Genomic DNA, 14,735 nt, shown 5'->3' on the forward strand with positions numbered 1-14,735 from the left:
GTGACATGTATCCAGTAAGGAATCTGCACTTGTACCCCCTAAATGTTTTATCTTTTTTTCTTTTTAATGTACATGAGTCTTCCTGAAAACAGGGAGAGACACAGACAGAATGTGGCAGGCGGAGGTAGAGATGGCGCTGTGAGCAGGAGGCTCAGGCAGAGATGAGAACCATCAGAGACTGTGCAGTGGGAAGGGAGACGGGGAGAAAACCGAGACAGATGGAGACAGACAAGGAGATGAGATAGGAACACTCAAAGACAGATGGGGAGGGACAGAAATGTCAGAAGAGACTGAGTGACAAAGCCTCACTGGAATCAGGCCCATGGCAACAGAGACCCAGCTTTAGAGATGCCAACCTGAAGAAAGAGGACAGGGAGACATGGAAAGACAGTCAGAGGCCAGCTTCAAGGACAGGAAGCCAGGACTCCCTTCAGGCCCCCGCACTGGATGGATAGAGGGATCAGTGATGCTCCAGGGCTCTGTGGCTCACCCCACACTGATTCCATCCCAGTCCCACTCCCACCCCATGGGACCCCATGGAGCCCAGTTTACTTTCTGTAAAACGGAAGGAGGAGCAGTGCCCCCCGATCTCCAGAAGAGCAAGTAGTTAATGATCAACAGGCTGCGTGGGGATTGAAAGATGCCTATATGCAAAAGTTACTTTTAATGGTAAATATTACGCACTTATTAAAATACAGCAGGATGGGCTGGGCACGGTGGCTCATGCTTCTGATTCCAGCACTAAGGCTAAGGCAGGTGGATAGCTTGAGGCCAGGAGTTTGAGACCAGCCTGGCCAACATGGCAAAACCCCATCTCTACTAAAAACGCAAAAATTAGGCTAGGCATGGTGGCTCACACCTGTAATCCCAGCACTTTGAGAGGCCGAGGCAGGTGGATCACTTGAGGTCAGGAGTTCGAGACCAGCCTGGCCAACATGGTGAAACCCTGTCTCTACTAAAAATGCAAAAACTAGCCAGGCGTGGTGGTGGGCACCTGTAATCCCGCTACTCGGGAGGCTGAGGCAGAAGAATCACCTGAACCTGGGAGGCAGAGGTTGCAGATCGAGACTCCCTGTCAAAAAAAAAAAAAGAATTAGCCGGGCATGGTGGTGTGCACATGTAATTCCAGCTACTTGGGAGACTGGGGCAGGAAAATCCCTTGAGCCTGAGAGGCAGAGGTTGCAGAGAGCTGAGATCGTGCCACTGCACTCCAGCCTGGGTGACAGAGAGACTCTATCTCTTAAAAAAAAAAAAAAAAAAAAAGGCTGGGCGCAGTGGCAAGCCTGTAATCCCAGCACTTTGGGAGGCCAAGATGGGCGGATCACGAGGTCAGGAGATCAAGACCATCCTGGCTAACATGGTGAAACCCCGTCTCTACTAAAAATACAAAAAAATTAGCCAGGCGTGGTGGCGGGCGCCTGTAGTCCCAGCTACTCAGGAGGCTGAGGCAGGAGAATGCCCACCCGGGAGGCGGAGCTTGTAGTGAGCTGCGATCGCGCCACTGCACTCCAGCCTGGGCGACAGAGCAAGACTGTCTCAAAAACAAAAAACAAAAACAAACACCATCTCTACTAAAAATACAAAAAAATTAGCTGGGCGTGGTGGCACTTGCCTGTAATCCCAGCTACTTGGAAGGCTGAGGCAACAGAATTGCTTGAACCTGGGAGGTGGAGGTTGCAGTGAGCTGAGAGTGTACCACTGCACTCCAGCCTGGGTTACAGAGCAAGACTCCGTCTGGAAAAATATTATATATATATACAGGACACCCAGTTATTGAATTTAAATGAACTATTTTATAGTTTAGGCATGTCCTAAATATTTCATGTATGTATGTATATGTTACATGTATAGCTGGGGTTTTTTTTGTTTTTTGCTGAATTATTTGAGCAAGTTACAGACTTTTTTTTTTTTGAGATGAAGTTTCACTCTTGTTCCCCAGGCTGGAGTGCAATGGCGCGATCTCGGCTCACTGCAGTCTCCACCTGCCGGGTTCTAGTAATTCTCCTGCCTCAGCCTCCCAAGTAGCTGGGATTACAAGCACCCGCCACCACGCCCGGATAATTTTTTTTATTTTTAGTAGAGACGGGGTTTCACCATATTGGACAGGCTGATCTCGAACTCCTGACCTCAGATGATCCACCTGCCTCAGCCTCCCAAAGGGCTGGGATTACAGGTGTGAGTCACCGCACCCAACCACAAGTTACAGACATTATAACATTTCATCTCTGAGTTCATTTCCTAAATGATATTTTATCCTGAATACCATTATCAAACCTAAGAAAATAATTCTATATTTCATATTCAGTTCATACTCCAATTTCCCCAATTGTCCTAAACTATTACAGCACGGAAGGCATGGGGTCTGGAGAAGGGCAGTGGGAGGATGTCTGCCTTAATTTCCCCCTTCATCAAATGAGAGTATGTATTGTACTTGCCTCATAGAAGGATGCAATGAAGGCGCATGGCACAGTTGGTTTCACACAATGAGCCCTCATTTAATGTTGGCTGTTATTGCTACTATCGTTATTGTTGAAATTGTTTTTGTCAATATTGTTATGATTGGCACTCCTGGGAAGCAGCCCCCAGGGGCCCGGTGGGGGATTGGGTCGGCCTTCACTCCTGCTCCACCCCCTGCAGTTACTCTGCCGATTGTGACGTCAGCTGACGCTGGGGGCGGGTGGGAGAATCTGGCCGGAAATCCCTCTTCCTGTTGCAGATAAGCCCAGCTCAGCCCAGCTGACCCCAGACCCTCTTCCCTCACTCCCCCCATGTCGCAGGATCAAGACCCTGAGGCAGAGAGCCTGTTCACCAAGCCCCCCGCCCCGCCCCCATCACCCCGTAAACTTCTCCAGCCTCCGCCCCGCCCTCACCCAGCCCGCTGTTCCCCAAGCCCCGCTCCAAGCCCACGCCACCCCTGCAGCAGGGCAGCCCCAGAGGCCAGCACCCATCCCCGAGGCGGGGGTCGCGGCTCGGCCCCGCCCCTGCCCCTGCAACTTGAGCCTGGCTGCGACCCCTGCTCTGACGTCTCGGAAAATTCCCCCTTGCCCGGGCCCTTGGGGGAGGGGGTGCATGGTATGAAATGGGGCTGAGACCCCCGGCTGGGGGCAGAGGAACACGCCAGAGGTGAGCCATGAACTGAGGACTAAATGCCTGGGTGTCTGGGTTAGGAAGGACCTGGGGACTAGACTCCCAAGAGGCCGGGGGCCTGGACTCCTGGGTCTGAGATAGGAAGAGAGAGCTGGGGTCCCTTACTCCCGGGACCAAGATTCTAGGCTCCTGGGGAAGGAGGGAGCGGAGGCCTGGACTCCTGGCTGTGAGGGAAGCCAGGGCTGGGGCCCAGACTCCAGGGCCTCCAAGTGTCACCAGCTCACCCATTGCCATCTGGACTTTTCCCTACCCAGAACACTCAGAAGGCATCGCATCCATGGACCTGTGGAACTGGGATGAGGCATCCCCACAGGAAGTGCCTCCAGGGAACAAGCTGGCAGGGCTGGGTAGGCTGCCAGGGCTGGGTAGGCTGCCGGGGCTGCCACAACGTGTGTGGGGAGGGTGTCCAGGTGGGGCCTCTGCTAACCCTAAACCCTTATCGCCTGCAGAAGGAGCCGAATTAGGCTTCTATGTCCCTGATGTGGCACTCCAAGGGGACACGCCGACAGCGACAGCAGAGACATGCTGGAAAGGTGGCTGCGGGCTGGGACCCCTGAGTGCTGGAAAAGAAGCGGGGAGGGTGGAATCCTAGGGAAAAGGGAGGAGGGGGGCGTGCCTAGGCTCCTGGGACTGGGTGGGGAGGGGCCGCGTGCTTGACTCCCTGAGGGTGAAGGAAAAGGGGGCGCGGGGTGCTGAAATAGGGCCTGGGGGGTCATAACTCCCAGTCCCTGACAAGTAAAGACCACAGAGTGGGTAGTTGAGGGTTCTCTGTCATTGCTCACACTCCTCCATAAACTCAGGTACAAGCTCATCCCTGACAAGCTTTCCACAGCTGGACTGGGGCTCCGCGTTACTGCACCCAGAAGTTCCATGGGGGGCGGGTGAGTGTGGGGAGAGGCGGTGGGAGGAGGGGACTGGGGTCCCGAGGCACCAGGGCTGGAGGTGTAGACTCCCTGATCTTTGAGGACTGAGAACACCTGCGCTCTCAAGGTGGCATGGCCTGGATCAGGGACAGCCCGGCCCCAAGTGCCAGGGCTGAGAGCTTAGACCCCTAGAGTTTTTGAGGGTGCACCTGGGCTCCCCTCACTCAGGGTCCGTTACTCCTCACAGAGCCCAACCCTCAGGCCCTTCCGTGGTTGGGGGACTGGACAGACGTGGCGTGCACAGCCTGGGACTCTTGGAGTGGAGCCTCGCAGACGCTGGGCCCCGCCCCTCCCGGCCCGGGCCCCGCCCCTGCTGCCGGCTCCGAAAGCGCCGCGGGCCACAACTGCATCCCCGCGGAGGGAGGGGCCACCTTGTGGTCGCGCGCCCAGGCCGCCGGGAGCAACACCACCTGGGACTGTTCTGTGGGCCCCGACGACATCACCTACTGGGGCAGTAGCCTGGGCGGGGAGCCGCGCACGGACTGTACCATTTCGTGGGGCGGGCCCGCGGGCCCGGACTGTACCACCTCCTGGAACCCGGGGCTGCGTGCGGATGGCACCACCTCTTTGAAAGGGTACCAGAGTTCAGCTCTCACCGTTTCCTCCGAACCGAGCCCGCAGTCGGACCGTGCCAGTTTGGCTCGATGCCCCAAAACTAACCACCGAGGTGAGAAGACCACAAAGACTGCAGGGAGGGCGAAGCTGGAGTCTAGAGCTGGGACCCAGGCACCTAAGGGGGCAGGACCCGAGAAACTGACAGCGAGGGGGCGGGGTTTAGGGACCATGGACTCGAGGGAGGAGGGGCCGGTGGCCCGCACTCCTCTCCTCCAGAGGGCTAAGACACTGGTAGTCTTATAGGGACCAAGGGGGTGAGGAGGACCCAGGCTGCTGGATTATATAAAACGAAAGCGATGAAGGCCCAGACTCCTGGGTCTCCAAGATGTGGAGGCCAAACTGCTAAATCTCTGAGACTGGGGCCCTGGACGCTTGAGTCTCCAAGACTGACTGTTGGGTCCCCTATATAGAGGGATTTGAACTCGTGGATCTCAGAGAAGGGGAGGATCCGGACTCCTGGGTCCCGAGTTGGGACGACCCGGACCTCTAGATCATTGAAGTGGTGTGATCTAGGGCCGGGAAGACTGAGTGTGCCCCTCCCTTCATCCCGCAGGGCCCATTCAGCTGTGGCAGTTCCTCCTGGAGCTGCTGCACGACGGGGCGCGTAGCAGCTGCATCCGTTGGACTGGCAACAGCCGCGAGTTCCAGCTGTGCGACCCCAAAGAGGTGGGGCAGCTCCCCCGCCCAGCCAAGTCCTGCTCTGTTTTCTCCAGTTCAATTTAGCCCTGCCCAAGGGCTAGGTTCAATCGCCTAGGCCTTGGCCCCGCCCCTCCCCGGCCCACTTGGGGCCCCGCCCAACCCTTCTCAAACCCAGTCTCCCGCCTGGACTTCTGTCTCAACCAACCCAGTCTCCACCCGGCTCCGCGGGGCCTCGCCCAGGTCTGCACTGCACACCGCCCCCAGGCCCGGCCCGCCCAACTATTGCCAAGCCCCGCCCCTTCCCACTCCGACCGAGCCCGGCCTCTGTCCTAGGTGGCTCGGCTGTGGGGCGAGCGCAAGAGAAAGCCGGGCATGAATTACGAGAAGCTGAGCCGAGGCCTGCGCTACTACTATCGCCGCGACATCGTGCGCAAGAGCGGGGGGCGCAAGTACACGTACCGTTTCGGGGGCCGCGTGCCCAGCCTAGCCTATCCGAACTGTGCGGGGGGCGGAAGGGGAGCAGAGACACAATAAAAATTACCGGTCAGACCTCTTGGCGCGTGCTCCTCTGCTGCATTCTTCCCGCTGATACTGACTACACGCGCTAGGGAGCCTAAGTGTGCAGCTCCACATGTTGGAATTTGGCCTCCCCACCTCGGAGACCCCAGGCGTCTGGGCCTTCATCTCTTTCCTCTCACATAATCCAAGAGCCTGGATCCTTGCTCCCTAAAAGACTGTAGTGCCTTAGTCCTCTCCTCCCCGAAGACCCTGGAGTGCGGGCCACCAGCCCCAAGTCTCTTAAGCGCCTAGGTCCCTAAGCCCCGCCCCTCGCTGTCAGTTTCCCGGGTCCCGCCCCCTTAGGCCCCGCCTCTCGACTCAGCCTTCACTCCCTCCGCAGTCTTCGCGGACCACCCACCTCCGTGGTTAGTTTTGGGATAACGAATCACCTACCTCCAGTGCTGGGCAATGACCAAAGGAGACCCAGACCCTTAGGGAGCCTGCCATGTGCCCGCCCTGTGATGAGAGAGGCAAAGAAACTAAACCCAAAGCCCATAGGGCCTACTGTGTGCCTGCCCTGTGTCAGGACTTGTAAAGGAATCAGACCCAATCATGAGAGTATATCTGCTGTGTCCCCTTAAAGAGAAGACTCAGACTCCGAAAAGGGCTTGCTGTGCTGTGTGTCCTCCCAGTGCAAGGGATCGTCAAGGAATTAAAACTAGTGCTTGCACCCCAACACCACTCACCCTTTCCCCACTCCAAGCTTGACACAGGACTCAGACCAACACTCTAAAGACAGCCTACACCATTCTGAGAGCCACTGAGCTCCTAAAGAGAGCCTGCTGTGTGGTCGTCCTGTGGGCGATGCTGGGGATAGAGCAGAGACGAAGACAGCCGTGGACCCTACCCTCAGGGAACTCACAGTCCAGTGGGAAGACAGACCCATCACCAGAATGTTTTGAGCTGGGATGAGAAGACTCCAGGGGATCGAGGGAGGCCAAAAGGAGAGACCTGACCTAGCCCAGGAGGAGAAGGGTCAGGGAGACGCCCTGGAGGAGGAGACAGCTGATTTGAGAAGTCAGGTAGGCAAAGAATGTTTCAGGCAGAAGGAACAAGATCAAAGGTCCAGAGGTGGACGATCTCATACCACTGCTCAAAACTATCAATGTGGGCCAGGCATAGTGGCTCACACCTGTAATCTCATTACTTTGGGAGGCTGAGGCAGGAGGACGGCTTGAGGCCAGGATTTCCAGATCAGCCTGAGCAACATAAGGGAGACCCCCATCTCTGTTAAAAAAAAAAAAAAAAATTAAAAATAAATGTGGCTACAGCAGCAACAGGGACCAATTCATAAAGGATCTGTGGGCCATGGTGAGGAGCCCAGACTTTGTCTCCAGGGCTCCTGAGGAGCCATCGAGGGTTTTGTTTGTTTGTTTTTAGAGATGGAGTCTCACTCTGTCACTCTGGCTGGAGTGCAGTGATGCAATCTCAGGTTACTGCAACCTCCAACTCCCAGGTTCAAGCAATTCTCCTGCCTCAACCTCCCAAATAGCGGGAATTACAGGCACGCACCACCACACACAGCTAATTTTTGTATTTTTAGTAAAGATGGGGTTTTCACCATGTTGGTCAGGCTGGTCTGGAACTCCTGACCTCAGGTGATCCGCTTGCCTTGGCCTCCCAAAGTGCTGGGATTATAGGAGTGAGCCACCATGCCTGGCCCCCATCAAGGTGTTTTAAGCAGGGAGAGGGATTTGGGTTTTAGGAAGACCTCATTGCAGGGGATGAATACATGCATGTAAACAGGTAATTCCACAAATAACCACAATGTTGATGGACACAGAATGTGTAAGAAGAGGTCCCTAACCCAGTTCCATCTGGACACTGCACCTCAGATGGTGTGGGAGAAGCTTTAGAGGCCACACAGGGGAGGAAGGAAAGCAGTTCTCTTTCATAGCTCCCTCTCCTAGTCCCCAAATGCTTCCTTCATTTCCACAAGAAATTCTTGCATTCAGCAAATATTTATAGAGTACTTCCTGTGTACCAGGCACTGCTTTAGATACAATGGTGAATAAGGCAGACAAAAATTCTTCCTTTATGATGATTCTTTTCTATTGAGGGAGGCAAAAAGAGGTAAACATAATTTAAAAGAACAGATATAGCCGGGAGCGGTGGCTCACGCCTGTAATCCCAGCACTTTGGAAGGCCAAGGCGGGCAGATCACCTGAGGTCAAAAGTTCAAGACCAGCCTGACCAACATGGAGAAACCCCATCTCTACTAAAAATACAAAATTAGCCAGGTGTGGTGGCGCATGCCTGTAATCCCAGTGATTCGGGAGGCTGAGGCAGAAGAATCGCTCTAGCCTGGGAGGTGGAGGTTGCAGTGAGCCAAGATCGCACCACTGCACTCCAGTCTGGGCAACATGAATGAAACTCTGTCTAAAAAAGGACAAATTGGCCAGGTGGGGTGGCTCACGCCTGTAATCCCAGCATTTTGGGAGGCCGAGGTGGGCAGATCACCTGTTCAAGACCGAGGTCAGGAGTTCAAGACCAACCTGACCAACATGGTGAAATCCCTCTCTACCAAAATCACAAAAATTAGCTGGGAGTGGTGGCGTGCACTTGTAATTGCACCTACTCGGGAGGCTGAGGCAGGAGAATCACTTGAACCCAGGAGGAGGAGGTTGTAGTGAGCCAAGATAGTACCACTGCACTCCATCCTGGGCGACAGAGTGAGACTGAGTTTCAAGAAGGAGAGGAGAGGAGAGGGGAGAGAAGGGGAGGGGAGGAGAGGAGAGAAGGGCCAAATTGTGTAGATCATTTATAAGGACATTGGCTTTAGACTAGAAGTCAGACCCGTGTTCCTCTGGCTGGATGGACATACTGCAGAGGGCAGCTGGAAGCCAGGAGACCAGGGAGTGGGCTGCTGCAATAGTCCAGTCTGAAGGTGATGGTGGCTTAAACCAAATGTGCTAGAGGAAGATTATGGATATAGTTACAGGCAGAACCAACGGGATTTCTTGATAGGTCAGCTCTCAGGTGTGAGAGAAAGATCGGAAACAAGGACAACTCTGTGGCCAGAGGACAGAGTTAGCCATTTTCCCAAATGGAATCCTTTCTGCCAGACCCTTCATAGATCCAAGCTTTAACTCCTAACCCCACCTGCCTGGGATGCAAGACTGCTTCTTGAGCTCTTGGCCACTCAAATCTTTGTTAATCTGTGCTTTCAGAGGTTTGGGAAAAGATGGTAACCAGCAGGGAGGTAAAATCTGGGCATTCCTAATACCCTGACGAGTGACACCTAGGGAGAAATTGGTTCGTTTTCAATCCCCTAACAATTGGCGCTCTAATTATTTAATATTATAAGGGTAGGGATTTCTGTGTTTTGTGCAGCGTGCTTTCTCAACCCTTATAGAAGTGCCTGATGGCCGAATACAGTGGGTCACGCCGGTAATCCTCACGCTTTGGAAGGCCGAGGCGGGAGGATCGCTTGAGACCAGGAGTTCGAGTCCAGCCTGGGTAACATAGCAAGACCCCATCTCTACAAAATACATATATATGGATCCAGGAGTAGTGGCGCGCACCTGTAATCCTAGCTACTCGGAAGGCTGGGGCGGGAGACTCGCTTGAACCCAGGTGGTGGAGGTTGCAGTGAGCTGAGATCGCGCCACTGCTCTTCAGCCTGGGCGACAGAGCGAGACCATAGAGTAAGACCCTGTCTCAAAAAATTTAAAAAGGGCCGGTCGCGGTGGCTCACGCCTGTAATCCCAGCACTTTGGGAGGCCGAGGCGGGCGGATCACGAGGTCAGGAGATGGAGACCACGGTGAAGCCCCGTCTCCACTAAAAATACAAAAAATTAGCCGGGCGCGGTGGCGGGCGCCTGTAGTCCCAGCTACTCGGAAGGCTGAGGCAGGGGAATGGCGTGAATCCGGGAGGCGGAGCTTGCAGTGAGCCGAGATCGCGCCACTGCACTCCAGCCTGGGCGACAGAGCGAGACTCCGTCTCAAAAAATAAAAAAAATTAAAAAAATAAAAGAAAAAACATTTTTAAAGAAAAGAAAGAACCGACACAGAAAAAGCGTTCAATAAATATTTCTTGCATGAATAAAAGTAGTTTCTCTGGGACATTTTTACCCGCACCCACCCTCCAGCCAGCCCAGGGATCTATAACGCTCCCTCGGACAAGACCCGGTAACCACAGGCGCCCGAGCCCCAGCCGCGCAAGCTCACGATTGGGCCAGAAGTGATGATGAACAAGCATTCAACTCAATAGAAAGTCGTAGTTCTCTTGCTGGGCGTGGCTTGAATGGCTTCGGTGGCCTCCTCCTGCGAGGGAGCTCTAGCCTCTGGAAAGACTCCTCTAGTCCCCACCTCGCTCAGCTTCCGGCTGGTCATAGTTCCGCTTCCTGTCCGATTCTGGTATCTTTGCTGAGGGTGACATTGAGCTGCAAGTTGCATCTGGGGTGCCTTTAGGTGAGTGTGGAGGGTTCTGGAACCTGAGACCCCAGTCTAGCGGGCCGAGGAGCCGGACCCCAGCTTCCCTGAGAACGGGTTGAGGCTTCCGGCTGGCGGCGTCCGGCCTCCCTGCGCCCCGGGGCCCTGTTCTGTTCATCGTAAGGTCTAACAATGATACGGTTCTTCCTTGATGCCGGGCAACGTCCCAAACAACTTTAATTCATTTAACTCTCTCAGCAGCCCTGTGAGAGAGGGCCTGCGATTATCCCCTTTTGTCAGTAAACAGGCTCAGAGATACCAAGCGACCTAGCTGAGCCTACACAGCGAGCAGGATTTGACCCAGGAGTTTGTCCTCCAGGGCTCTTCACGGCCAATTCACAGGCGTGGCCTCCCGCGGCTTGCCTGGGCCGCAGCCTGGCTCCCGGGTGTCCAGTCCATCCTCCCTTTTGGACGTTGGAGGGGCTGCAGCGTCATTTCCGATGCACCCTCATCCTCAGATACCGGGTCGAGATCTCGCCGCTAACGATCCTACCGATTGCGTCTGTGCCCCAGCAGCTGGTGTTTTACACCCCACCTCCCCACCGAAAGACTGTTTTAGTGCTCCGGACCCCCACCACCACCTTGCGTCGCTTGAATCTGACACTGCTCTGCAAGTCTCTGTATAGCCCCACGACTCCTAGGATTCACTGGAATATAGTAGACGCTTTCTCTCAGGTTCCTGACGAACACTGTCATTTCTTCAGAGACATTATATTAAAGGTTTTTAACCCTGAGTCCGCAGGGTTGGTAGAATTCAAGGAATGCTAGTACTTGAATTGGGGTGGGGGGTGGAATTACATCTGTGTTTTTACTAACCTTTTGAGGTAACAGCCTCGGTCGTACTAGCAGCAGCTGTGATTTTGTTAGCAATCAAAATCATATATATTCCTTTTTTTATTTTTTTCTCCTTTTTTGAGACAGGGTCTCTGTGTCACCCAGGCTGGTGTGCAGTGGAGAAATCTCGGCTCACTGCAACCTCTGCTTCCCTGCGCAAGCGATCCTACCTCAGTAGCTGGAACCACAGGCATGTGCCACCACACCTGGCTAATTTTAATTTAATTTAATTTTATTTTTTGAGACAAGGTCTTGCCTCCCGAGTAGCTGGAATTACAGGTACATGCCACCACCCCAGCTAATTTTTTGTATTTTTAGTAGAGTCAGGGTTTTACCATGTTAGCCAGGCTGGTCTCGAACTCTTGACCTGAGGCGATCTGCCCACCTCGGCCTCCCAAAGTGCTGGTATTACAGGCGTGAGCCACTGCTCCCGGCCAATTTTAATATTTTTTTGTAGAGATGAGATGGGGTTTCACCATGTTGCCCAGGATGGTCTTGAACTCTTGGGCTCAAGCGATCCTCCCACCTCAGTGTCCCAAAGTGCTGTGATTACAGGTGTGAGCCACCGTGCCCCACCCAAAATCACAGATATTCTTATATCACATTATAACTGCAAATGTCACAAAGTACTATATTCATTTATGATTACTTCAAAATTGTATTTTTTTTTTTTTGAGACAGTGTTTTTGCTCTGTTGCCCAGGTTGCAGTGCACTGGCACAATCTCGGCTCACTGCAACCTCCGCCTCCTGGGTTCAAGCGATTCTCTTGCCTCAACATCCAGAGTAGCTGGGATTGAACCCAGGTGGTGGAGGTTGCAGTGAGCTGAGGTCGCACCACTGCTCTCCACGCGAGCTAATTTTTGTATTTTTAGTAGAGACAGGATTTCACCATGTTGGCCAGGCTGGTCTTGAACTCCTGACCTCAGGTGATCCACACCCCCCACCGCCCGGCCTCACAAAGTGCTAGGATTACAGGCGTGAGCCACTGCACCCGGCAAAAATTGTATTCCTTAATGAATCCTCAGCTGGATATAACTGGTTTTCTTTGTGATGCTGTGCAGGTTTTTTTCTCTTCTTCGTGTACTCATGGAACCTATGCAATTTTTAAATACATTTAAACATATTCAGGCTGGATTTGGTGGCTCCCTCCTGTAATCTCAACATTTTGAGAGGCCAAGCCAGACAGATCATTTGAGATCAGGAGTTCGAGACCAGTCTGACCAACATGGTAAAAACCTTGTTTCTACTAAAAATACAAAAAAATTAGCAGGGCATGGTGGCGGGTGCCTGTAATCTCAGCTGTTCGGGAGGCTGAAGCAACAGAATTGCTTGAACCTGGGAGGCGGAGGTTCGTGAGCCTAGATGGTACCACTGCCCTCCAGCCTGGGTGACAGAGCAAGACTCTGTCTCAAAAAAAGAAAAAAAAATATTCAGCGAGAGGTTTATGGGATTCATCAGACTGCTGAGGAGTTTGTGGCACCAAAAAGATTAAGAATCTTTGCAGTGTAGATTATGCCAACAACGGAGGCAGCCCACCATTTATATTTATGCTGTTTAACCTTAGAAAGTCACTTAGACACCCTGTTCCTTCCTCGTCTGGGCAATGGTGATAGTAATAATTCCTACCTTTTAGAGTAAAGTAGGAGTAATGTGTGTAGAACAGCACCTGGCATGTAGTAAGCACTCAGTGAGTGTTAGCTCATGTTATTTGGGGACCAGGCTTGATTTTGCTGAGGAGTTGTACCCCAACCCTGCCGTGACCGCCACATTCAGATATGTGAATTCGCCTTGCCCCTCATCTCTGTGTATGTTGAGAGGCAGGAACTTGTCCACACTCAGCCCATTCTTCTGTGCCTGCCCTCTTCCATTGATCCTGGGTAGTCTGGCTTGCTCAGGGGCCCTGGGGCCCCTGTCAACACCCACTCCTTTCGCCTCCAGGATTCAGCACCATGGCGGAAGAAGACATTGAGACCAAAATCAAGAACTACAAGACTGCCCCTTTTGACAGCCGCTTCCCCAACCAGAACCAGACCAGGAACTGCTGGCAGAACTACCTGGGTAAGCAGGACCTTTCCCTGGCCACATACCTCGAGTCACTCACCGCTTGCCTCTTCCTAGAGGACTCATCCACCCCAGCGTCCTCCCTTTTGTTCTGAACATCCTTACTCTGGAAGGCCCATACCTCTCATCACCTGCTGTTCAGGTCCAGGCCAGGGTTATAAACTTTAGTTCCTGCAATGATTTTTTTTTTTTAATTTAAATTTTTTATTATTATTATGTTTTGTTGTTGTTGTTGTTGTTGTTGTTTTCCGGAGATGGGGTCTCACTGTCACCTAGGCTGGAGTGCAGTGGTGCAGTCATAGCTCACTGCAGCCTCAACCTCCTGGGCTCAAGAGGTCCTCCTACCTCAGCCTCTCGAGTAGCTGGGACCACAGGCCCACACTACTGCACTGCTAATTTTTTTTTTTTTTTTTTTTTTGGTCTTGCTCTGTTTTTTTGTATTCTCCTGCCTCAGCCTCCCGAGTAGCTGGGTCTCGTTTTTTGTATTTTTTTAGAGACGGGGTTTCACCGTGTTAGCCAGGATGGTCTCGATCTCCTGACCTCGTGATCCACCCGTCTCGGCCTCCCAAAGTGCTGGATTACAGGCTTGAGCCAAGAGGTCTCGCTTTGTTGCCCAGGCTGGTCTCAAACTCTTGGCTTCATGTAATCTTCCTGCCTTAGCTTCCCAAAGTGTTGGGATTATAGTTGTGAGCCACTGTGCCTGGCCCCTACAATGATTTTTTTTTTTAAGCTGTATGTGTGTGTGTAGTGTAACATGTACAGAAAGCACATAACAAACATATACAGCTAAATGAATAATTCTAAAGTGAACCCCTTGTGCAACCATAACCTGGATAGAAAAGCAGACATTGCCCACACTCTTATCTCCCCACCTTCTTTATTTATTTATTTATTTATTTATTTATTTTGTTTTTTCGAGATGGAGTTTCACTCTTGTTGCCCAGGCTGGAGTGCAATGGAGCGATCTTGGCTCACTGCAACCTCTGCCTCCTAGGTTCAAGCGATTCTCCTGCCTCAGCCTCCCTAGTAGCTGGAATTACAGGCATGTGCCACCACGCCCGGCTAATTTTGTTTTTTTAGTAGAGATGGGGTTTCTCCATGTTGGTCAGGCTGGTGTCGAACTCCTAACCTCAGGTGATCCGCCCACCTCAGCCTCCCAAAGTGCTGGGATTACAGGCATGAGCCACTGCGCCTGGCCTCCCTGCCTTCTTTATGTCCTGTCTGGAACACAACACCCTGCTCTCCCCAGTAGAGAAGTGACCCCACTAACTGGGGGTGATCACATCTTTGTTTTTGTTTGTTTTTGTTTGTTTGTTTTTGAGACTGAGTTTTTTGCTCTTGTTGCCCAGGCTGGAGTGCAATGTCACAATCTTGGCTCACTGCAACCTCCCCCGCCTCCTGGGTTCAAGCGATTCTCTTGTCTCAGCCTCATGAGTAGCTGGGATTACAGGCACCCACCACCATGCCCAGCTAATTTTTTGTGTTTTTTGTTTTTAGTAAAGACGAGGTTTCACCATGTTGAT

General features: G+C 52.8%; 3 protein-coding genes across 11 annotated transcripts in view; 2 read left to right on the plus strand and 1 right to left on the minus strand.

Annotated features, from left to right (window-relative positions):
- The window catches only part of ATP4A (ATPase H+/K+ transporting subunit alpha), a 186,682-nt gene that overhangs the window by 89,031 nt on the left and 82,916 nt on the right, over positions 1-14,735 (minus strand). The window lies entirely within an intron of this gene.
- The window catches only part of LOC126941943 (cytochrome c oxidase subunit 6B1), a 60,823-nt gene that overhangs the window by 38,053 nt on the left and 8,035 nt on the right, over positions 1-14,735 (plus strand). For 3 of the 8 annotated variants that reach the window (XM_050768852.1, XM_050768855.1, XM_050768851.1), the window contains exons 2-3: positions 10,244-10,295; positions 13,090-13,209. In XM_050768852.1, coding sequence (XP_050624809.1) covers positions 13,101-13,209 — 109 coding nt within the window. In that variant the 5' untranslated portion in view covers positions 10,244-10,295; positions 13,090-13,100. Of the gene's footprint in view, positions 1-199; positions 204-4,286; positions 4,291-10,224; positions 10,296-11,233; positions 11,341-13,089; positions 13,210-14,735 lie in introns of those variants that run through there. The other 5 variants (XM_050768853.1, XM_050768854.1, XM_050768856.1 and 2 more) reach the window with 5 other exon arrangements.
- On the plus strand, positions 2,973-5,877 carry ETV2 (ETS variant transcription factor 2). 2 transcript variants are annotated; one of them, XM_050768800.1, is made up of 7 exons: positions 2,973-3,123; positions 3,402-3,494; positions 3,597-3,680; positions 3,948-4,028; positions 4,258-4,737; positions 5,239-5,351; positions 5,658-5,877. In XM_050768800.1, exons 2-7 carry the CDS (start codon positions 3,425-3,427, stop codon positions 5,856-5,858), a joined length of 1,029 nt encoding a protein of 342 aa, XP_050624757.1. In that variant the 5' UTR covers positions 2,973-3,123; positions 3,402-3,424; the 3' UTR covers positions 5,859-5,877. The 2 variants fall into 2 exon arrangements, with proteins under 2 accessions (XP_050624757.1, XP_050624756.1); XM_050768799.1 differs by having other exon boundaries at positions 3,010-3,123; positions 3,402-3,680.

This window comes from Macaca thibetana, chromosome 19 (assembly GCF_024542745.1).
Source record: "Macaca thibetana thibetana isolate TM-01 chromosome 19, ASM2454274v1, whole genome shotgun sequence".
NCBI classification, from domain to species: domain Eukaryota; kingdom Metazoa; phylum Chordata; class Mammalia; order Primates; family Cercopithecidae; genus Macaca; species Macaca thibetana.

Bases quoted from the DNA above. Each gene is read 5' to 3' on its own strand.
- ETV2 (XM_050768799.1), top strand. From the start codon at position 3,425: ATGGACCTGTGGAACTGGGATGAGGCATCCCCACAGGAAGTGCCTCCA. The intron at 3,681-3,947 runs GTGGCTGCGGGC...CCATAAACTCAG, and splicing joins AGCAGAGACATGCTGGAAAG to GTACAAGCTCATCCCTGACA. The intron at 4,029-4,257 runs GTGAGTGTGGGG...TACTCCTCACAG, and splicing joins AGAAGTTCCATGGGGGGCGG to AGCCCAACCCTCAGGCCCTT.